Below are 23,400 nucleotides of genomic sequence, written 5' to 3'. Positions count from 1 at the left end.
TTCTGGTGAGAAGGAACCCAGGGGAAAACAGGAAAAGCACATGACCAGATTCAGAAAATCAGGAATGCATTTCAACATCTGTCCTTGTTTTTCACACGCATTATGTTTTCCAGGTTGCCCACCTATTGGACTGGAAACATTAAAGATCACAGACTTCCAGCTCCATGCATCCACAGCCAAGCGCTACGGTCTGGGGGCCCATCGAGGGAGACTCAACATCCAGGTACCTGCCCCGCAGGAAGAATAACACTAAACTCAACCTAAGTGCAGTGGTTCAAGTCCACTGGATTCACTGTGGAAGAAAGTCTTGGAGATCTATTAAAAAATCATTGGCCAATGAAACCCGACAGAACATAATAGTTCTACATTCACACACATGATGTGTCATGAGTTGGAATCCATTCAATGGCAACTAATTTGGTTTTGTTTTGATTGCATTGCTCATTGCCAAGGTGATAGACCCAAACAACAAAGCAAAATGAAACCAACACTCCAACACCCCATTGCCAACGAGTTCATTCTGGCTTACAGCAACCATGGGGTGTCCAAGGCTGTCGTCTTATTATTTTTTTTAAGAGTCAAGACTTTACTGGATATTTTAATTTTGCATATTATACTATTATTTACTTACTAGTCTTTTTTTTTTTTTGGGCATTTTATTGTGGTTTGAGTGAAAGTTTGCAGAACGAATTAATTGCCCATTCAACAATGCATCCACGTTTTGATTTGTGACTTTAGCTGCAGTCTCTTCCCTGTAACAGGTTTTGTTCCGCTTCCTCCCTGGATCCTGTTTATATTAGAACATCTTTCTTGCCGCCGTCCGATGTTTGTTTTTAGGCAAACGTTTCCCTTTTGAGCTCGTATGGTTGATGGTTCTGGGGGGCACACTCCCCACAGTTTGACTGAAAGTTGATCTCTGGAGTGGATCCAGTTCCAGGTTTGAGGGGTGTCTAAGGAATTGATTGGATGGTGCAAAACAACATAAGACCCTTTGAGAGAGCAGTGGTGGCTTAGTGGTAGAATGCGGGAGACCTGGGTTCAGTTATTGGCCAGTACAGTCCCTCTCTGTCTGTCAATGGAGGCTTATGTACTCTATGATTCTGGACAGGTTCAGTGGAGCTTCCAGAATAAAGCAGACTAGGTAGAAAGAGCTGGCTATCTGCTTCTGAAACATCAGCCAATGAGCACCCTGTGGATGACAACAGTCTGATCCCATTGCGCACGAGGTCTCCTGCATGGGGGGCTGATGCGATGGCAGCTAACAACAAGAAAATCCTCCACCTGCTTTCATCATGTGGAGTAGATGTTTCCAGGGTCACCTGGTGCTAACCACAGAGGGAGACAGGCCCGAAGCATGTGTGCATGGGTTTGTACACAGCCCCCGCCCCAAAGATGAACGATGACAAAGCCAGGCCCCCTTTTCTTGTCGCGCCTTCAAGAATCAAAACCCCTTGACATGTAGTTCCATAGCCCCAGGTGTACGGTGGAAGTCGACCCCCCAAACATACCCCCTAGTTCCAAGGGCGGTCTAGACATAGCCCTGTTTTGTCTCCCAGGTGAGGATTTTTTTGGTGTGTCAGCTAATTGGATTTCATGCAAGAGAAGCTCTCCAGTATCAAAATGAGAAAACTGTGTCTTCTGCCACAGAGCAGTGAGGGAGTTTCCTCCACTCCTCTCCTGGCTCAGATGCCTTGGGCATGGACCTGGTGGTGATTCACCAGGAACGCCCGAGCTTGCAGGCATGGGTGCTGGGTCTGCCCTGCAGTATCTGAGTGGCTGTAGGCAAGCTGCCCACCTTCTCAGAGACTTGGAGTCTCTGGTCCTCAGATGCAATGATAATATCCACACCATTAGAATCCATTCCTTCCACAGACCATTGTAAAGTGCCTGTTATGTGTTGGGCACTCAAAGGCACACAGATGGGAATCTTCTGGTTTATTCCCTGCCCATAAGATGCTTCTGATCTCTACCAGATGGTGAATGATGGTCTAATGACTACCGGCACTGTGCCAAGTCCTTTCGGGCATTATTTCCTTTCTTCCTTATCGTGAGAAAAGTACCCTGATTGGTATTACTTTATTCTCTAGAAACAGACATGCCAGGCGGGGCTCACAATGGATGTGGTGGGGATGTCCCAGGAGACACCAAGCGGCTTTAAACCTACAGTTGTTGCTCCCAACAACTCCCCAAAACTGCCTCTCAAGTTAGCTGAGAGAGGCACAGGGCATGCTCTGGGTACAACTGGGGTTCTCGCTAGTACATACACATGGGTCTCTGTTTTGATAATGGCCTCATGTTGGTTTACTCACCTGGCACTGCCACTGTTTTTGGCAGTGTAAGGTAAGTATTGGACTGTTAACTGCAATGTCGGCAGTTCAAACCCACCAGGAGAAAGATGAAGCTTGCTGTTCCTGTAAAGAAACCCTATACAGGGTCACTATGAGTTGGAATTGACACAAAGGTTGTGGTTTTTTTGTTTCTCTTTGAGTTTTTAAATCCTATCATTATAGCTGTCACTCTTTTATTTTAAAAGAACTTGTTGTTAAATGCCATCAAGTCAGTTCGGATTTATAGTGACCCTGTATAAGGCTTCTGAGGAGCAGCTTGAACTGCTGACCTTATGGTTCAAACCAACCTTGAGGTCGAGTGCTTATCCTACAACTCCACACCAGACTCCAACTTAGCTCATCTTTTAAACTATATATTTTTAAGATTACCTTTTTTTATTTTTTTAGTGAGAAGATTTCTTGGGCTTTGAATGATCTGCCTGGAGCCCAGAACTTGCTTTGGTAGCTTAAGAGTGTTCAGACTGTGAACTTGTTTCCCTAGGACTGCATTTGTCTTGTTATAATAGAAACCCCTGTCTCTTTTCCTTCATTTTAAGCGGAGGACTTTGGCCCTTCAACGTAACCGCAAACCCTTTTTCTCTTAAGTTGTTGTTGTTGGAAGTGCCGTTGAATTGATTCTGACCCATAGCGACCCAGTATAGGGTTTCCAAGGAGCACAGTTCTATGAATCTGACAACATACGCTCAGAGAGAAAGCCAACCTGCATGTGTCACCAGCACACTGGGACATGCTACCTCTCCAGGGATTGAAGGAAGAGTCCAGTTCAGCAGGAGAGAAAGGCCTGACCCTTACTGTGTCCCCAGAACCTTTCCCACTAACTCACTTGGATCTTGGCACACTGCCACCTCATTTGGAAACATTAGTTGGTTTCGTCAGCCATGAATACACCAACAGACAGACCATTGGAAATGACCATTCCGAGTCTCTAAGAGCACATCACGCCAACCCCCAGGACCCACAAGTGGATTAGGCTGCCTTGATCCTGGAAGGTGACCTGGATCAAGGTGGGTCATCTAAGAGCAGCTCATCACAGTCCTGATCCCACAGACTCCTTTGAGGACCCCATGGATTTACCTGACTCACAGACGAAGGCCGGAAGTTCAGCACCACTGTCTACCAGATTTAACCCACCAACATGATTAGGGTGGCCTCCTCGATGGTGCAGCCTTTAGGCTGTTGGTTCAATCCCACCCAGAGGCACCACAGAAGAGCAGCCTGACCATCTGCTTCTGAAAAGTCTGCGCTTGAAAGCCCTGTGGAGTGCCGTTCTGACACACATGAGGTCACTGTAGTCGGAATTGACTGGACAGCAGCTAACAGTAACCACCTTAGCAGTCTCCATCCCAAAAGACTGGGCTCCCCTTTGATCCCTAAGGCTGCAAAGTCAAGTCAGTGAAACTCTGACGTGTGATCAGAGCAACGCAACACTGCGAGAACATGAATGGAGCGCCACGATCACCAGGCGTCTTGTCTCCTAAACACCAAACCCATGGCTGTCGAGTTGATTTCAACCCTGAAGGACCAGGTATAACTGCTGCCCCACTTGGCTTCCAAGGCTGTGAATCTTCATGGAAACAGACAGCCTCATATGTCTCCTGAAGAGCAGCTGGTGGATTCGAACCACCAACCTTCCAATTAACAAGCCTGGTGCTTAACTCATGGTGCCACCAGGCCTTTGTTTCCCTGCCTCTGGTTGTTGTTGTTGTCAAGTGCCATTGAGTTGGTTCTGATTCATAGCAAACCTGTGTAGGGTTTCCAAGGAATGGCTGGTGGGTGGGTTTGAACTGCCGACCTTGTGGCTCAACATGACTTTGTGGTCCAACGCATTATCATGCAGCGCCCACCAGGACCCCTTCTTGTCTATAATAGGGAATAAATAAAGTTGATGCTCAGATCATTGTTTGGAAAAAGGAGGTGACATGCAGTAGGCACAAATGGGGGACCATGGCATTAGCCCCTCTGGACCAGGTGGTCTGGTCACAGCTTATGACCCTCTGTGAGACACACTTTAGGTCACATGCATGTTAGAAATGACTCAGAGTTTGTTTCCTTGAAAAAGCCCACCTCCTGCACCTCTTCCTTGAGATGTCTGGTTCGAGTGATGACAGCTTTCAGCCTCACTTACAGCCACCGCTGGCTGTTCTTCAATGATTCCATTAGAAGGCTACCACAGAGCACCTGGATGCTGGTGTTGGATACAATTCCAATGTGCTGTTGGGATTTTACAATGGAAATGAACTATACAATTTGAAGAAGGACAAGACCCTTGGCTTGCTATGTGCCCTGCGGAAGACACACGTCAGTTACGGAACATGGAACCAAGGTTTCTCCTGGAGATCTGGATTCCTCTCTTCAGACAGCTCAACAAGCTCCCGTCCACAACCACACGGCCACCTCCCTGCAACCTATGCATCCCTGTACCTGGGGCTCCGATGGCAGAGCCGCTCTTATCCTGGCACCTGGGGCAGCATTGCTTTCCTGGGTGTCACCCGTGCCCCTCCCACACCTCTCTACCTCGAGGCCCACACCCAGCCCTCTGCCCCTTCAGACCTATCCAACACTCTGGGAGTTTCATCTCCAGCTTGTATCTGGTTCACAAAATCCTGCTCACTGGGAGCTTCATATGTACCAGGATTCCTCGGGTGATGTTCAAACATAAGCACTTGGCAGTTAACTGGAAGGTTGGTGCGTCAGAAGAAAGACCTGGAAACCTGCTTCCCAAAGGTCACAGCCTCAACAACCAGGTGGAGCATCGTTCAACTCTGTACACTCCATGGCAGCTGGTTATAGAGTTCCTGGTTGGTGCGAGGGATAAGCCCAGGTCTGTTAACGCAAAGGTTGGTGGTTTGTACTCGGCAGTGCCTCAGAAGAAAAGCCTGGAGCTCTGCTTCCAAAAGACCACTTTGCTGCTTTTGTTGTGATGTTCCATGGAGTTGCTTCCGACTCATAGCGACCCTATACAGGGGTTCTGAGGCTGTAAATCTTTACGGGAGGAGAAAGCCTCCTCTTTCTCCCACGGAACAGCTGGTAGTTTTGAACTGCTGACCTTGAGGATAACAGCCCTATTCGTAACCACTAGGCAAAAGACCATAACCATTGAAAACTCTATGGAGCAGTTCTACTCTGAGACACTGGGGTTGTCATGAGTCAGAGTTAATGTTACAATAACTGATTAGGGAGCTCCTAAGCTCTGGTAGCGTAGTGGTTACAAATTGGGCTGCGATCTTCAGGGTCAGCAGTTCAAAACTACCAACTGCTCTGTGGAAGAAAGATGAGGCTTTCTGCTCCCATAAAGATTTACAGCCTCAGAAACGCTGTTCAGGGTCACTACGGGTCGACAGCACGAATCGGTTCTGACCCATAACCATCCTGTATACAGTTTCCAAAGAGCTGCTTGTGAGTCTAAACTACTGATCTTGCAGCTCAAACCAACCTTGCAGTCCAGCACATTAACCCATAGCACCACACCAGGACTCCAGAGACCCCTCCTGGGAAGTGCAAATAGCTAAGTGCTCAGATGCTAATCAGAAGGTTGGTAGTTTGGACCCATCCAGAGGTGACTTGGAAGAAAGACCTGGTGATCTCCTGAAAGGTCACAGCCCTCAGAGCCCTATACTCGGAAGCATGTAGAGTTGCCGTGAGTTGGAATCAACTTGATGGTAACTGGTTTTTATGAGCTAGGTGCTGCAAAGGAAACAGTAAGAATGATGGTGTAGTTTACAATCCAAAAGAATGCCATGCTTATTCTGATAAAGAGATTTTGTTCTGCATCTGGTTTCAAGAAGCAGTCTGGGAGACGGTGTCTGGACGCCAAATGCTGGATTTTTATGGGAATAACAGGACTTGGCATTTTAAATGACCACCCTCTTGGAAAGTTCGTTATAAAAACTGACTTGGATAATTGCAATGTACTGTTCTTGTTCACAAGAATCTTACATCGTAAGCACGGGAGAAGTACCGAGAGTGGAACAAGCAGCAGATGTTGATGGGAACCCCGTAGTAACAAGAGCCTCCCTGGTCCCTGGAGGACCCACTGGGATGGAACCCCAACACTACAGCCCCTCTGGTTTTAAGGCAGGTGAAGTGTACTGTCATGACGCAGAGGGGAAGACGCGGGCTCGTGCCATCTCTGAGACGGGGATCATTCTGGGGCTTCCTGACACTGTGTGTGTTTGTCACTGGCAGGTTTGTCAGACAGCGCCCTGGTCCCTGTCAATAGTACACCCCCCTGGCCCCACCCGAGCACGAGGACCAAAGAGGAACACTAGTTGATCTTTCAGTGGTTGATCTGCCAGTAGTAGACAGCCAGGTCTTTCTTCTGAGGTGTGTCTGGATGACCTCACACTTCTAACATTTATTAACAGCCGAGGATGTTGACTCTTGGTACCACCCAAGGACTCCACTGATCTAATGAGAAATATCCAAATAATGAGTTGAGGCACCAGGACTTGACCTTGGATCATACGGGATTCCAAAGACAAGAGTTTGAGGAGTATTGTTGAGCTTTACCTGGATCGCCGACAGGTGAATAAATAATTACTCGTTCTGAAAATCGAGCCACGTAGATGTGCAATTGTATTGGCCAAATCGTTTTCCAGAATTTAATTGAATTAAACCAGAATGTTGCTGTGAAATATATTGTTTATTTTTCTTTTAGTCTAGTTCCCTTTTTCTTTTAAAAACAATTAACAAACGATTTACAGTATGTTTAACAGATTTCATGTTTAAATGTTTTTATTTCCAACTCTGGATGATTATTACTTTCTTTGGATTTAGAGTTTTGAAAATGTCTTCAAAAATAATGAGCATTTCTTTAACCAACTTGACAGCCAGTTAAGGTCTAAATTGGGGCAAAACTCTGCTTGTCCTTGGTTGGTACAAACAGTTAGCACACTGACTGCCAACCTTCTGATTCACTCAGAATTGTCTCAGAAGAAAGACCTGGCTTTCTACTACCAAACAATCAACCACTGAAGCCCTCTGGAGCACAGTGCTACTCGGACACACCTGAAGTCACCAGGGGTCAAAGTTGTCTGCGTAGCAACTGGTGAATTGGTTCTCTGCATATTTGTAGAAGGATCCGTTTTATGGCTGTATCAAAAGTTTAGCACGGAAGCTTATTGACAGTGTTGTTGTTATTGTTAAGTGCCGTTGTGTTGGTTCTGACTTATCGTGACCCTGTATAGAGTTTCTGAGGAGCGACTGGTGAGCTTGAACCTCTGACTTTGAAGTTGAGTGCTTATCCTAGGGCACCACAACAGGACAGTAGACAGATACAAAACCACAGTAACCAGTTTTCTGGTAGATTAGCTTGTTGTTGTTGTTGTTGTTGTTAGGTGCCAAGGAGTTGGTACCGACTCAGAGCGACCCTATGCACAACAGAACAAAACATTGCCTGATCCTGGGCCAACCTCACAATTGTTGCCACGCTTGACCTCATTGATGCTGCCATTTTGCCAATCCATCTCGTTGGGGGTCTTCCTCTTTTTCTCTGACCCTCCACCTTACCAAACATGATATCCTTCTCCAGCGACTGGTCCCTCCTGACAATGTGTCCAAAGTATGAGAGATGAAGTTTGGCCATCTTGGTCTCCAAGGAGCACTGTGGCTCCACTTCTTTCAACACAGATCTATTGGTTCCTTTGGTTGTTCATGATACTTTCAACATTCTCTTCCAACACTAAAACTCAAATGGATCAGTTCTTCTACAGTCTTCCTTATTCACTGTCCAGCTTTCTCATGCATATGAGGTTACTGAAAATACCATGGCTTGGGTCAGGCGCACCTTAGTCCTCAAGCTGACATCTTTGCTCTTCAACACTTTAAAAAGGTCTTGGGCAGCAGATTTGCTTAACGTGATACGTCATTTGATTTCTTGTCTGCTGTCCCATGAATGTTAATGGTTGATCCAAGAAAAATGAAGTTTTTCACAACCTCAATTTTTTTCTCCATTGATAAGAATGTTGTTTATTGGTCCAGTGGCGAGGATTTTTGGTTTCTACTTCACTGTTAATCAGATGTGACATCTAACATTTTTAGATCTACTTGCCACCTCCCAACTAATGGTAGCATGTCACAGGTAACTTAGAAAGTTCCAGACATTGCAGAGATATTTTTCCCCCTCAAAAAGTATCTTAAAAACTACCACTTCATTCTGTTTCCGTCAAAGTAGCCCGGAGCTCTGTCTGCAGAGTGATAGCTCTAAGTCGGTTATACAGGAATCAGTAAATAGTTGCCTCCACTTGGACGTAACTTTTTAATTTGCTTCCAGATGTTTCTGTATAGAAGCAGCTTGTGACCATGAAATATGCACGGGGCGAGCCAGCACTTTCGCAACAGCAGAGGCCTTTTGAGATGTGTTGTTTTCTGTATAAAAAGCAAAGCCCTCTGTCCTACAGGGAGAATTGTTTCATCTTAATCCCCAAACAAGCAAAACAACATCAAACCCGATGCGGTCAGAATGGTTTCTACTGATGGCAACCCCATTATGTTACGACCAGAACCGCTCCATAGGGTTTTCTTAATGGCTGTCTTCATGGAAGTGGATTGTCAAGCATTTCTTCCGTGGAACCCACTGGGTGCATTCAAACGGTCATCTTCTAGGTTAGTCGCTGATCATAAACCACTTCCGCCACCCAAGTACCTTGATTTACTATCAATCTACAACCATGGTGCTCTTGGTAAGTGCCATAGAGTCGGTTCAGACTCATAGCAACCCTGTATAGAGTTTCAAAGGACTGGCTGGTGGGTTTGAACAGCCGGCTTTGCATTTAGCAGTCCAGCGCTTATCCTACAGCACCACACCAGGACTCCACCATGCTAATGGAATATTAAAGATTATCTTATTATTTCTGTAAGGAGTCCAATGCTTTATTTCATCCACTTCTAGTTGAAATCTCTGCAGACAGTGTCCAGCATTTCCTGCATTATTAAACAGAAAGGGATAAATGTGGCTTTGTCTTGGCTTCTCGGAGGCATCCTATAGACATCATGGGTTGCACTGGTGACAGTCTAGGCCTGGTGCTTTTGTCTTTTGCTGGATTCTCCAGGCTCTTGTTTTTAAAATTCATAACCAGTTTTGCAGAAGTGGCTGTCATTTCTCAACAAGTCCACTTCGGAAGCACTGTCATTTTCCCTGACACCCCACCACGTTTAATTGATGGGTTGGCGTGGTCAGGAAGAACTAGAGACTGTCAGCAGAAGCAAATACGCAGGCTGACAAAACCAAGAGCCTTAAAATCAAATCCAAATTCCAGGCAGTGGACTCGGGTTGAGTAGCAAGAGAACAGCTTCTTCACGCCTCCAGGATCTTGGATGATGTGGCAGCCAGGTCCTTGTCCTCTGAGTTTTCAATGAGGGCTTCTCAGTCTAAATCCTGTTGACATATGGGTGTGCCATTCTTGGCAGAGGCTGCCAAGATTGTAAGTGCATTGTAAGATGTTTAGCAGCATCCCTGCCATCTACCTGTTAGTCCCCAATATATCACCTCCCCCTTTCTCATTGGGACAGCCCAAGTAACTCCCAACTTCACGAGAAATGATCACATTCCCTGGGGGGGTGCTACACTGACCAGGCTGAGATCACTAGATGCTGAGTCTTTCTGTCTTTTGGTTTTGTAACTCTGTTCTGACTCTTTGAAGCTGTAGAACTTGTGAGAACATTGGACTGGAATACTATTTGTAATACTCCGTTGTTGGAAGCCGTAGTGAGCCCACAAGACACAATAGAATGGTACCCTACGGTCTTAACAGAAGTGGATTGCTAGATTTTTCTCCTGTGGTGCTGGTGGGTGGATTCGAACCACCGACCTTTCAGTTTGCAGCCGAGAGCTCTTTGCAATACCCTAGAATTATGTAAAATGAAATAACTTATAAAACACCCAGATTTCTACAATTTGCCAGTGCTAAGGAAATATTTGTTTAAAGTAGCGACAACTAATATTTATTGAATGTTCATTTTGTAAACCTCATTTTGTGTGCCAGGCCCTGTTGTAAGCATAATCAACACGCTGAGGGAGAAATGATCATTGCTTCACTGAGTGCAAGGGGAAAACGAGGCCCAGAGCGTGGGGGTGAATTGCCTGTGTTTACGCAGCACGTGATGGTAGAGCAGGGTTCGCTTCCACGCAGGGTGACGTCAGCGTCCACTTTCTTCACCAGTACACTGGGAGAGCTTCATCATGAAATGTCACGACACGGTCCGACAGTGTGGGGACCATCACAGAACTGGTGTAAAGGACAGAATCTGCATTTAAAGTCTCTGGAATGCTCCTAAGGGCATGGGGCAAATGCAGCATCGATTCAAGAAAATCTACTCAAACCTGGTGAGGTCAGTGAGGCTCGTCTTGAATCAAGACCACATCTTTCTCCTTCCCAACTCGGCCAGATGAAAACGACTGTCCAGTCTGGTACAACCAACAACATGGGGCTCCCTCTCCCGGAAGAGCCAGGATGTCAGCATTCCTCATTCTGCCCCAGCTACCTGTTGAATCCTAGGCAAAGACAAAAAGACATTTTGTTGATTCCTAAAAAAGTTAAACATAGAGTTACCATATTGCTCAGTAACTTGGTTTTTGTGTATAACCAAGAAAACGGAGCCCTGATGTGGCACTGGAGAATACGCACCGGATGGTTAACCACAAGGTTGGCAGTTCAAAGCCCACCAGGTGCTCTCAGAAACCCTATACAGGTCGCTATGAGTCGGAACTTAACAACAACAACAACAGCTCAGTAACAGGAGTGCAATAGATGCTCAGTGCAGGTTAATTTAACTAAGTCGATGCAACTGTTCAAAACACAAGTCTCATGTATTATTTACAAGAAATAGAGGAAATGCAGCAAATGTCAGCATTATGGTTTCTTGAAAAGAAGGGTCTCAAAGGTCATTAATCTATTGCAAGTCTCTGTCATTAGGAAGACAACTGCCTTCAAATGAAGAAAGGGAGTGATCATGTAAAAAATAAATAAACAGCTTTCAAATTGTTTTTAGCGATTGCCTTATTGTCTGGCAGAGTTGGGAAATGAGATGTCACCATCATTTTGAAAGAATTGTTGTTGTTAAGTACCACTGAATTGGTTCTGACCCATAGCGACCCTGTGTAGGGTCCACTCCAAAGAGTGGTTGATGAGCTTGAAGTGCCAGCCTTGTGATCCAAACCAACCTTGTAATCCAGTACATTAACCTACAGTGCCACATCATGACTTTTTTTTAAAGAATTAGGCTATAAAGAAGTCACACTGGAGTGTGATCAAGGGCCAGTGATACACACTCACAACATTCAATCTTTTATGATTCTAGAAGTACCTTGTAGCAGTACCTTGAGGTTCTTATCACAGGTGCCAGATATGCCATTGGGGTTCAGAGAGTCTGAACTATAGAGAGCTTTGTCATCCACCATCAGGTGAGGTGGTAGTGTTCTTCAAGACCGTGTTACATTAGATACTCACATTTGCTCTCGAAGGTCCTTCGGGATTGTTTCAGCATGCTGTCAACATTTGGTCATATACAAGGGTGATGGTAGCTGGCTCTGTTCCACTAGGAAACCCTATTCATGTGATAGCAGGACAGTGAATAAGGAAGACCAGAGGAGAACTGATGCATTTGGATTATGGTGTTGGTGAAGAATATTGATAGTACCCTGGACTACCAGGAGAACAAAGAGGTCTGTCTTGGCAGAAGTATACTCAGAATGCTCCTTAGAAGCCAGGATGGCGAGACTCTGATGTGCTTTGGACATGTGATCAGGAAGGACCAATCCCTGGGGAAGGACATCGGGTTTGGTAAAGTGGAGGGCTGGTGTAAAGAGGAAGACCCCTAATGAGATGAATTGACACAATGGCTGCAACAGTGTGCTCACACAACAATTGTGAGGATGGGGAAGGACTGGAAGTGTTTTGGTCTGTTGTGCAGATGGTTGTTGTGAATCAGAACAGGCTCAATGGCACCTAACAACAACAACAAATTGAACCCTTGGTTCAGTTGTCCACCTGTTATAACTGGACTCTGAATGTCATGTCCCCACTGCTTAGTAAAAGGAAGACTGTCTCCAGAATTTAAGCTGAAAGTGCTCAGAGGTAGGGAAGGTCAGTGGGCCTATCATTTTCATTTTGAGATATCATTCAGACTTTTTCTCATTGATGATGTCTTTGTCAAACAGGCACTGGAAAGTCGGGTCATACAGATATTGTCTTAGTGAACCAGGAAGCATCACTTGCCTTCATATTTTATTCTGAGGTCAAGGAATTCTCTCTTCAAATGGAGATAAGGTTCTAGAACATCACCTAAGTTTACATTAAAAAAAAAAAAATCAGATTGTAAGAATCTTTGGGTAATAACAATAAGTAGCTGATTCCCAACACAGCAAATGACTCAAAACCTAATGAATAAATATTCACTAAATAAACCGGCGTGGCACTGTGGATTAATGTGCTTACCTGAAAGGTCAGTTTGAACCACAGCCACTCCTAGGAAGCTCCATACAGGGTCACTATGGGTTGGAACCGACTCTGCGGAACTTAACAACAACAACAACAAATAAACTGATACAGGGTTGGGAATCCTGGTATGGCACTGTAGGATAAGCACTGGATTGCTAACCACAAGGTCAGTGGTTCAAATCCAACAGCTGTTCCTTAGACGCCCTATATAGGGTCACTATGAGTCAGAACTGACTCAACAGCACCTAACAATAATAACAAATAAACTTATTTTTCAACACCCAACTCAAACCTGATCTCTGCCTTATGGCTTGCCAACCGTGGTCTCCCCAAAGTGAGACCAAGTTACTTCTGGTATCCTTAAATGCTCCTGTTACAGTTTGCTCATGTCCCCGAAATAGCACGTGCTTGATTGTGTTCTAATTCATCTATTTTCTGTCTTCTTGCCTGGATGCTGAGGTTCTGGGTGAGAACAATTCACCTCATATCTCAGCACCTGGCATGTGTGGGCTGGTACGTAGGAGACACTTAATATATATCTGCTGGATGAATGAGTAATAGGAGAACTTATTAAATTTCATCTTTCACACTGGGCAAGAAGAGGACACATCATATTGAAATATTTCCCATCTGTTAATACTAAGTAACTCCTTTTATGATATAGAATAAGGAGTTGGGAGACACCATGTTGTTTTTTTAATTGTCTTCCTCCTTCTCCTAACCTTCTCTATCTTCCTCCTTTCAATCTCCTGAAAAGATTTGCCTTAATGGTCTTCAATTCTCTTCTCTCCAGGCAGGCATTAATGAAAATGACTTTTATGATGGGGCATGGTGTGCGGGAAGGAACGACCTACATCAGTGGCTTGAAGTGGACGCCAGGAGGCTGACCAAATTCACTGGGGTCATCACACAAGGAAGGAACTCGCTCTGGTTGTAAGTGTTGTTGACCATGCGCTTTTGTAGACCACATGCCTTGCGTCTAGTGTTCAGAGGGTTTGGACAGAGTGGTATCTGGGAAGAGGCAATAGAAGGGAATGTGGACAGGAGACTGGGTTTGCTGTAGACCTGTAGAGACAAATCCCACTGGGCTTAGATGAACACCCTCCCATTGTGCAGAACAGAAAGAGGGATCCACCAGGCAGGTAAAATGGAGTAGACAGAGGTGCAGTCAAGATGGTGCAAAATACGAATCTAAGGCAGCTGCCATCTTGGATCCGTATTTCTTGGCGAGATAGTGGTTCTGACTGGTGTCCTGACGTGGCCTGGGGAAGCAGTCTAGACAAGCAGATAGCAACCAGCAAGAGTTTTTGGCAAGTAACAGGGTCCCAGTCACAGTCCTGGGGCAGAGAATACAGACCTTCCAGACACTGAAGAAGGACTGAACCTAGTCAGGTCCCCCAGATCAGGGACTTATTTGTAAGATCAGCACTGGCTGATCTTCAAACCCACCAGCAGCTCGTTGGGAACCCTATACAGAGTTGTTATGAGTCGGAATTGACTTGGCGGTACTTAACAATCACACAAACAACAAAGAGAACAGGAACCAGAGTGAAGGATGGCTCAGTCTGTGGTCTGAGAATGACATGACACAAAAGTGCACTTCTCAAAACAGAGCATCGGGTCAGCCATGGGCCAGTTACAAACAGGACCTGGTGTTAGTCCCAGAGAAGTGAACTGTCTGTTGCTCTATGAAATTCTTCATGTGACTCCAGCCAGGTGGGCAACAGGCATGCAGAGATTGGGGTCTAGGTAGGTCACCACCAGGGTCAGCAGGATCTAGGGCACTTTCCACATATAAACTAGAGGTTAGAAAGTTCCTCTTACCCTTCTACATTGACAAGGTAAGAACACAAGTTGCCTAACCCTTCACCACTAGGTAACTGTCGATTTCTGTGCCAATTAACTAAGACCCCTGTGCCTGCTCCACCCCCACACCTACAAGCGGGCTTCAGAACGTTCATGGAAATATTCCCTATCTTTTTGTTTCATATTTTTACAAACTTTGGGACACATTCTCTTTTGAATTCCCGTTCTTGGCATCTTATGGTCTTTATTAATTGCCTATTGGTAGTCATGTGAGAATCTGAGTAATTTGCTGATTAGATGAATTTAATTTTTGGAAAGGTTCAGAATTAATATGTAAACGGGGATAAAGGAAGTGAAAGTTAGCCTCTGGGCTTGCATTCAGCTACCTGACACTGCCAGTGTTAATGAGGTTGATTCTATAGCGACAACTGTCAGTCCGTGACTCATCGTTTATTTTCCTCTCAATTTTATTTATTGTAATGATAATATCATAACATCTGAGAACCTTTTAAAACATGATGAGTAATTCCACTGCCCTTATGCAAATAACTTTTTTTTTTTTTTTTGCATTTGGAATCACATTACATATGCAACTGTGTGTTATTTTTAACTTAAAAATATCTTTAACATTCCTATGCTGTAATTCAGACTTCATAACGATCACTTTTAATAGGTTAGAATTTACTCAGTCACCCCTCTATTACCATTCCAATCTCCTACTACCACATATAATATTGCAAAACAGCATCTTCATATTTTTTCCTCCCTTCATTTGAATTTTCTTCTTCAACTCAATTTCTAGTGCTAGAATAATCCATGCATTTTGACAGCATTGTGGTTGTGTGTTTGTACTATCTTGTGGATCACATTATTTCCCTGTGCTTTTCAGTAACATTTATGTATGTGTTCACACAGGTTGATTTCTGCTCTGGGCCATGTCTTCCCATGACTAATTACCATGACAATTGTTTTCACTGCTTAGATACATGAAGGCAAGCATTTTGGAAGGAAAATTGGATTGCTCAAGGAAAATGAAAAATGGAAACGAATGGCTGCTTTGAGATTATTAGTTGTGACTTGAGCAGGGATTTTTGTCTTGATGCTTAGATATTAACTTTCTGTCTGGCCGCTTTCAGTAGAGACTCAGAAGTCAGAATCCAGTGATGATTGGATTAGGAAGTAAGCGCAGAGGTAGGAATGGGTTCATGTTCCACATCAACTAGAAACACAAGACAGTTGTGGATGAACCAAAAATTGCATTGAATGATACCTTTCTTACGCTTAGCCTAGGACATGAGCAACAAAGACTGATTGCTTCTAAGAGACAGTATTTGTAAGTCTAAAATTTTCAAGACAACCGATTCTCCAGGGATCATGATAAGAAATCTGATGAGCTTTGAGTTGGTTTCTCTCTTGGAATGGTACCGTCTTCACTAAGGATCTCAAGAGGAAATGGGATAAGGATGCATTTTGGTATCTGAGCTCTTTTCCCTGGAGGCATAAAAAAAAAATGCTAGAGGCATTGGGATCTATTCTAGGATGACCAGAAAACATGTTAACAAAAGATGTTGTTTTTCTTGTTGCCATGGAATTGGCATCAATTCAAGGAGATCTTATGTTTAATAGAATGAGAAGTTTGTCAGATGCCTCACAAATAATTATCAGTAGGTTTGAGTCCCTTGTCTCAGCTATCATGTAGTGCCTTCTAATGGAGGGAGCGCATCAAATCCTCTTGTGAGCTCTAGGTTTTCATTCCCTAATGTTGGAAGCACATTGCCAGGTCTTTCTCTTTAGTCTCCTCCAGTCTGGAATTACCCCTGAAGCCTGCCCACCATGGGTGACTCTGCTGGGATATGACATTTTGGTGGCATACCTACCAGTATCATAGCAACACAGCTATGAATGGGCAGTGCTGGTTATAAATGCCTTTTATCTGGTTGTTGAAGGATCTCTGGTAGAGCTGTGGGTTAGCCATTGGGCTACTAACTGCAAGGTTGGTGGTTCGAGCTACCGACCCCTCCTCAGGAGAAAGACGTGGCTGTCTGCTCACCGTACAGGCTTGCAGTCTCAAGAACTCTATATAGGGTTGCTCTGAGTCAGAACTGACTCACGAACAGTGGGGTTTGCACTTTATTTGTTTAGTTTTTATTTTAATTATTGGAATATAGTAGCATTTTGGTATAAAGCATATTTAAAATATATATTTACAAATGCAAAAAATGAATTTCATTTATAGCACTTTATAGTTGGTAAGGGGCCCTAGTGGTACTATAGAGCAAGCACTGACTGCTAATCACAAAGTTGGCAGTTCCAACTCACCATCGATAGTACCTTGGAAGAGAGATGAGGCTGGCTGCTCCTGTAAAGATTGAAAGTCTCCAGAACCCTACATAGGGTCACGATGCGTCACAGTTGATTCTCTGGTTATGGGTTTTGGTTTTGTTGGTATTTTTAAACAAACACCCATCCTCTTATTTATTCCTAGCTTGCTGCTTTTCTTTGATACAGTTATTCTTTTTGAGGAATTTGTGATTTATAGGAAAAATTACCCAGGAAGTACACAGAGTTCACATATGGCCCTCTCCCTCCTGCACCCAGTCTCGCCTTTAAGTAGCATCTTGCACTTGACTCATTTGTTACAATAGAATCAAGAAAGATACGTTATAATAACTTAGGTCCATAGTATATGCTAGGGCTCAGTCTTCGTTGTACATTTCTGTGGGCTTTGACAGATGCATAATGTCTTGTGTCCACCATGACAGTATCACACAGAACATTTCACTGCCCTGGAATGCCCCTTGCTTCATCCTCCATGCCTCCACACCTCCCCTTTACCCTTGCTGACCACTGGTCACTTTAGGGCCTCACTTGCCCTGTGTGTGTCCATCACTTTATTCATCCAACACTGAGTAGTCCATATTGTCAGTGTGTCGTATTGTGGTGGTTTGCGTGTTGCTGTGATGCTGGCAGCTGTGGCACTGGTATTTTAAATGTTAGCAGCATCACCCATGGTGGACAGGTTTCAGTCTAAGTCTTAGACTAAGACAGAGTAGGAAGAGAGAGGTGGATTACCTCTGAATGTCTAGTCACTGAAAACCTTATCAGTAACAGTGGACCATTGTCAGACATAGTTGCTGGAAGATGAGCCCTTCTAGTCAGAAAACACCCCAGATAAGACTGGGGAAGAGCTGCCTCCTCAAAGGAGAGTTGATCTTAATGATGTGAATGGAGTAAAGCTTTCGAGATCTTCATTTGCTGAAGGAGCATAACTCAAAATGAGGTGAAATAGTTGCAAAGTCCATTAATAATAATAATAAAAAAAAATAGAATGCATGAAGTATGAATCTAGGAAAATTGGAAGTTGTCAAAAATGAAATGAAATGTAGAAAGATTGATATCCTAGGCATTAGTGAGCTGAAATCCACTGGGATTGGCCATTTTAAACCTGGCAATCGTACGGTTAACTGTACTGAGAATGACAAATTCAAGATGAATGGTGTCACGTTCAAAAAGGACCTTTCAAGATCTGTCTTGAAATACAATGTTGTCTGTGGTAGGATAATATTCATATGCCTCAAGAAACACCAATTAAGATCAAGTATTATTCAAATTTACACACCAACCACTAAAGCCAATGAGGATGAAATTGAAGAATTCTACCAACTTCTTCAGACTGAAGTTGATAAAACATGAAATCAAGATGCATGGATAATAACTGGTGATTGGAATGCAAAGGTTGGAAACAAAGAGGAAGGACCAATAGTTGGAAAATATGGTCTTGGTGATAGTAATGATGCTGGAGATTACATAATAGAATTGTCTTTGTAAGACCAATGACTTACTCATTACAAATACCTTTTTAAGCAACATAAAAGGCAACATACACATGGACCTCACCAGGTGGAATACACAGGAATCAAACTGACTACATCTGTGGCAAGAGATGGTAGAAAAGGTCAATATTATCAGCCAAACCAAGATAAGGGGAAAACTGTGGAACAGACCATCAATTGTTCATATGTACGTTCAGACTGAGGTTGGAGAAAATTAAAACAAGTTTATGAGAGCCAAAATATGACCTTAAATACATCCTAATGAATTAAAACATTTAAGTCCATAGCAAGAAAAGATTTGATACATTAGACACTAATGCCCTAAGACCAGGAGAGTTGTAGGATGGCATTGAGAACATCATTCAGGAAGAAGCAAAAGGTCATTAAATAGACAAGAAAGAAAGAAAAGACCAAAATGGGTGTCAGAAGAGACTCTGAACTATAGAGAAGCTAAAGAGAAGAGAAGAAATGAGGAAGTAAAAGAGCTGAACAGTAAATTAGAAAGTGTAGTTCAAGAAGACAAAGTCAAGTATTATAATGAAATATACAAAAACCTGGAGTTAGAAAAGCAAAATGGAAGAATACACTCAGCATTTCTCACGCTAAAAGAACTGATGAAAAAATTCAAGCTTCAACTTTCAAAGGTCAGCAGTTCAAACCCACCAGCTGCTTCTTGGAAACCTCATACAGGGTCACTTCACTATGAATTGGAACCGACTCGATGGAGTTTAACAACAACAACAACAATGGGAAAAATGGAGTCCTGGTGTGGCACTTTAGATTAAGCACTGGCCCACAACATTGATTTGAATTGCAAGGTTGGTGGTTCAAACCCTCCAGCCTCTCCTCGAAAACTCTATCAGGGTCGTTAGGAGTTGGAATCGACTCAATGACACTTAGTAACTTAACAACATGAGGAAAATATTGAATGATGCAAAAAGCATCAAAAGATGAAAGGAATACAGAGTCACTGTACCAAAAAGAAATGGTCAATGTTCAACAATTTCAAGAGGTAGCGTATGATCAAGAACTGATGGTACTGAAGGAAAAAGTCCAAGGTGCACTGAAGACATTTGTGAAAAACAAAGCTCCAGGAACTGATGGAATGCAAATTGAAAACTTTCAACAAACTGATGCAGCCCTGGAGGCACTCAGTCATCTGTGTCAAGACATTTGAGCAACTGATAGGAAGAGATCCATATTTGTGCCCATTCCAGAGAGAGGAGACACAATGAAATGCAGGCATCATTGAAGGGTATCGTTAATGTCAGTAAAATGTTGCTGAAGACAATTCAAAACAGTACATTGACAGGAAGCTGTCAGAAATTCAAGTCAGATTCAGAAGAGGATGTGGAAGTAGGGATATCATCAGATGGATGTTGCTGAAAGCAGAGAATATCAAAAGATGTTCACTGTTGTTGTTGTTGTTGTTGTTAAGTGCTGTTGAGTCTGTTCTGACCCATAGTGAACATGTATAGGGTTTCCAAGGAGCACCTGATGAGTTAGAAAATGGAGGCCTTGAGGTTCAAACCAACATTGCAGTCCAGTGCATACTGACTATGCACAGGCTTTTGACTGTGTGGATCATGACAAGCAATGGATAACATTGTGAAGAATGGGTATTCCAAAACACTTCAATGTGTTTATGAGGAAACTGTACATAGACCAAAAGGCAGTTGTTCAAACAGAACAAGGGGATGCCGAATGGTTTAAAATCAGGAAAGGTATTGTGCCAAGGTTCTATCCTTTCACCATACTTTTTCATAGCAAATAATCTGAGAAGCTGATTTATATGAAGAAGAATGTGGCATCAGGATTGGAGGAAGACTCATTAAGAACCTGTGATATGCAGATGATACAACCTTGCTTGCTGGGAGTGACGAGGACTTAAATATTTATTGGTGAAGATCTAAAACTACAGCCTTTAGTCTGTTTTTTTTGTTTTTTTTTTTAATGTTTTATTGTGAATTATGTGATAATTTACACGGGAGAACATTAGTTTTACATTCATCCTATCGTATATCGTTTCATTGTCATGGTTACAATCCTCTCCATGCATCATCAACCAACCAAAGGGTATACACTACAAGCCTGCCCCCCAATCGTCAGCACACAGGCCCTCGCCCTCTCTGGGTCTAATGTCCCCAACTGCTCCATCTCTCCACTTCATCGTCTCTGCCTCCATCTCAGTCATCACTGCTTCTCTGGGTAGGGTCCCGCTGTCTGCTCTTCTCCCTTGATGGTCCCAGGGACCTCTACTCCTAGACTGCAAAATTAATCACTCTCCTCCTTTTACTACAAAATGTCTACCTTTACATTTCCAACCCTAACAAGCAGTTCTGATAACAATTATTCACTATTGTATCACAAGAGACTCATCCGCATTTCTTTTCATCAGCCCCGCCTAGACAGATTGGATGCTACTCAGTGGAGATTCTGCCTTCCTTCATGCCCTATGAATCTAGGTTCCTTCTTGAAAGCTTGTAAGCCAGTCACTTCTTGCCTTTGTAGGCCCACCCCATTTTGGGTATCCAGTGTCCAAGTTGCCCATATCTGTCTACTCTGTGTGTGGAGGGGATGGGAATGATCCTTGCTGTGAGGATTTGTTCCCTCTTTTGAGCTACTGCATCCATAGGTGTAGGTCAAGTTCATCAAATTATATCAGATTACTCTTTTTTTCCTCTTCTTTCTTCTTCTGATTGAGCTCTGATCATCCAGTCACTGAAGCCAGGATAAGTGGGTATCATCTGCAAGTGTGGGTGTTCTTATGCATATACCCTCTCTTTTTATCAGCTGGATGCTTCACTCTCCACTCTAGTCCTCTGTGGCTATGTCACTGACTTTGGACCCAAGAGTCCCCAGGTCTTGCCACACTGCTGGCCAACCAGGTCTCCACCCGGGTTCACAGGAGTCTATTGAACATTGTAGGGCTTAGCTCGCAGCTTCATTGCTGTTTTTCCCTCACTTCCCCTTATCGGTGATGAGCGTTTAATCTGGTTTGTACCTCAATGTAAATTAAAAAAAAACAACACCAAAAAATCTACAACTGGACCAGTAAATAAGATCATGATAAATGGAAAAAAGATTTGAATTGTCAAGGACTTCACTTTTGCGTGGATTTATAATCAACACTCATGGAAGCAGCACTCAAGAAATCAACCCACATTTGCCATTATGCAAATCTGCAGCTCAAGAACTCTTTCAAGTGTTCAAGAGCAAAGATATCAGTTTAAGGACTACAGTGTGCCTGACCCTAGTCATGGATTGTCACAGCGGCAGCAGCAATGGGCTCAAATGTGACAGTTGTGAGGATGTTGCAGGTCTGGGCAGTGTCTGGTTGTGTTGTTCATAGGGTTGCTATGAGTCTGAGCAGCTTCAACAGCATCTAACAACAACAAACCCTAAGGATCCAAGTGGAGCCAGACCCAGCCCTGCCTGTAGGGAGCTTTCTGGCAGGTGGAAGAATCCCGTGTATTTGCAGACCCACAAGAATTCAGCAGAGCACACACTGATTTGGAATGGAGACAGGAGAGCTGTTATCAGACATGAGTTGCAAATAGAGCAGATGACACAGAGAGACCCCGAGGCTTAGCCAAGGTCCCATGTCTAGTGTATAACTAAGTTAAAGATAAAACCTCAGATTCCACGTTTGATCAGTTTTCAAGTTAATCATGCTATTTGAAAGTAGTAAAACTTAATCGTTCTAATGCTGTTGGATAATTTATACTTTTCACCAATGTAAATGATCCTTCCTTGATGCATTGCAATTTAGTGAAACTTTAGTATACTAATAAAAACCAATCTTTTATTTCCCTAACGTCAGACCGCATATTAGGCATATGAATACTACGTTTGTAACCAATGAGGTGAATCAAAAGTTAATTATTCTGTTTGAGGTGGATAGATGCTTCTAATGACTCAAAAGAAATACCAGTGATTGAAAATAACCTAATGTTTTTAATTTTGATTGTTTAATAAACAAAAATGATTCTCATGATCTCTTGAGAGTCTGTAAATGTGTCCCTAAATGAGACAGCAATTTGATCAGTGACTCTGTGATGTGAGGGTTGTAATTGGCTGAGTTGTCAAAGTCAAATCTCAAACTCATTGCTACTGAGTTGGTTCTGACTCACAGCGACCCTGTCTAGGGCTTCTGAGGCTGTATTTCTTTATTCTTTACATCAGCAGAAAGTTTTCATCTTTCTCCTGCAGAGGAGTTGGTGGATTTGAACTGCCGACCTTGTGGTTAGCAGCCCAGGGCATACCCTACAGCAACACCAGGGCTGGGTTAATTGGAGGATGAGGAATGGGCTTTGACTGTGGGACTAGCTTTTTTTTTTTTTAAGTTCTTTATTGTGAATTGAGTGAAAGTTTGCAGGGCAGATCATCAGTTCTACATTCAACAAATCATATACTTTGTTTCATTACAATGATTATAATCCCCACCATGTACCATCAATTAACGGTATTTCTGTCTATTCATTTTAGCTCTCTTTTTTTCCCCTTTAAAACACTCAAGCATATATAATAATTTACACCACAAAAGGGCACATTCTGCAAGTCTGCCTCCTGGCCACCAGCACTCAGTCTCTCTCTTCCCAGTGTCCTCAGCTGCTCCCTCTCTCCATGTCCCCATCTCTGCCTCCATCTCTGGTGTCGCTGCTTCTCTGGATAAGGTCCCACATTCCACTTGTGCTCTTCTCCCTTGATGGCCCTAGGGTCCTCTGTTTCTGGACAATAAGATTAATTACTCCCCCATTTTTGTTACAAAACTTCTACCTTTACAATTGTGACAGATGCAATTAATCATGATAACAGTTACTCACTATTGAATCATAAGAATCTTTTCCCCATCTCTTTTTACCAGACCCATCTAGAAAGGAAGGACTCTTTCTTCCTCCACACAAACTAAACTCCCTCTTGAAAACTTGTAAGCCAGTCACTTTGTGCCTTTTTTGCCCCCTCATTTTAGGTAGC

The 23,400-nt window shown here is 43.4% G+C and overlaps 1 protein-coding gene across 1 annotated transcript in view; it reads left to right on the top strand.

The window, feature by feature from the left end:
• CPXM2 (carboxypeptidase X (M14 family), member 2) overlaps positions 1 to 23,400 on the top strand; it is a 135,026-nt gene that overhangs the window by 43,607 nt on the left and 68,019 nt on the right. Inside the window, exons 3-4 of the mRNA XM_006867463.1 lie at positions 114 to 223; positions 13,578 to 13,717. Of these exons, the coding sequence (XP_006867525.1) occupies positions 114 to 223; positions 13,578 to 13,717 (250 nt within the window). The remainder of the gene's footprint in view (positions 1 to 113; positions 224 to 13,577; positions 13,718 to 23,400) is intronic.

This window comes from Chrysochloris asiatica, unplaced genomic scaffold (genome assembly GCF_000296735.1).
Source record: "Chrysochloris asiatica unplaced genomic scaffold, ChrAsi1.0 scaffold00105, whole genome shotgun sequence".
NCBI lineage: Eukaryota > Metazoa > Chordata > Mammalia > Afrosoricida > Chrysochloridae > Chrysochloris > Chrysochloris asiatica.
Note: the sequence above shows the minus strand (reverse complement) of the source record. Positions and strands in the feature narration are given on the sequence as shown.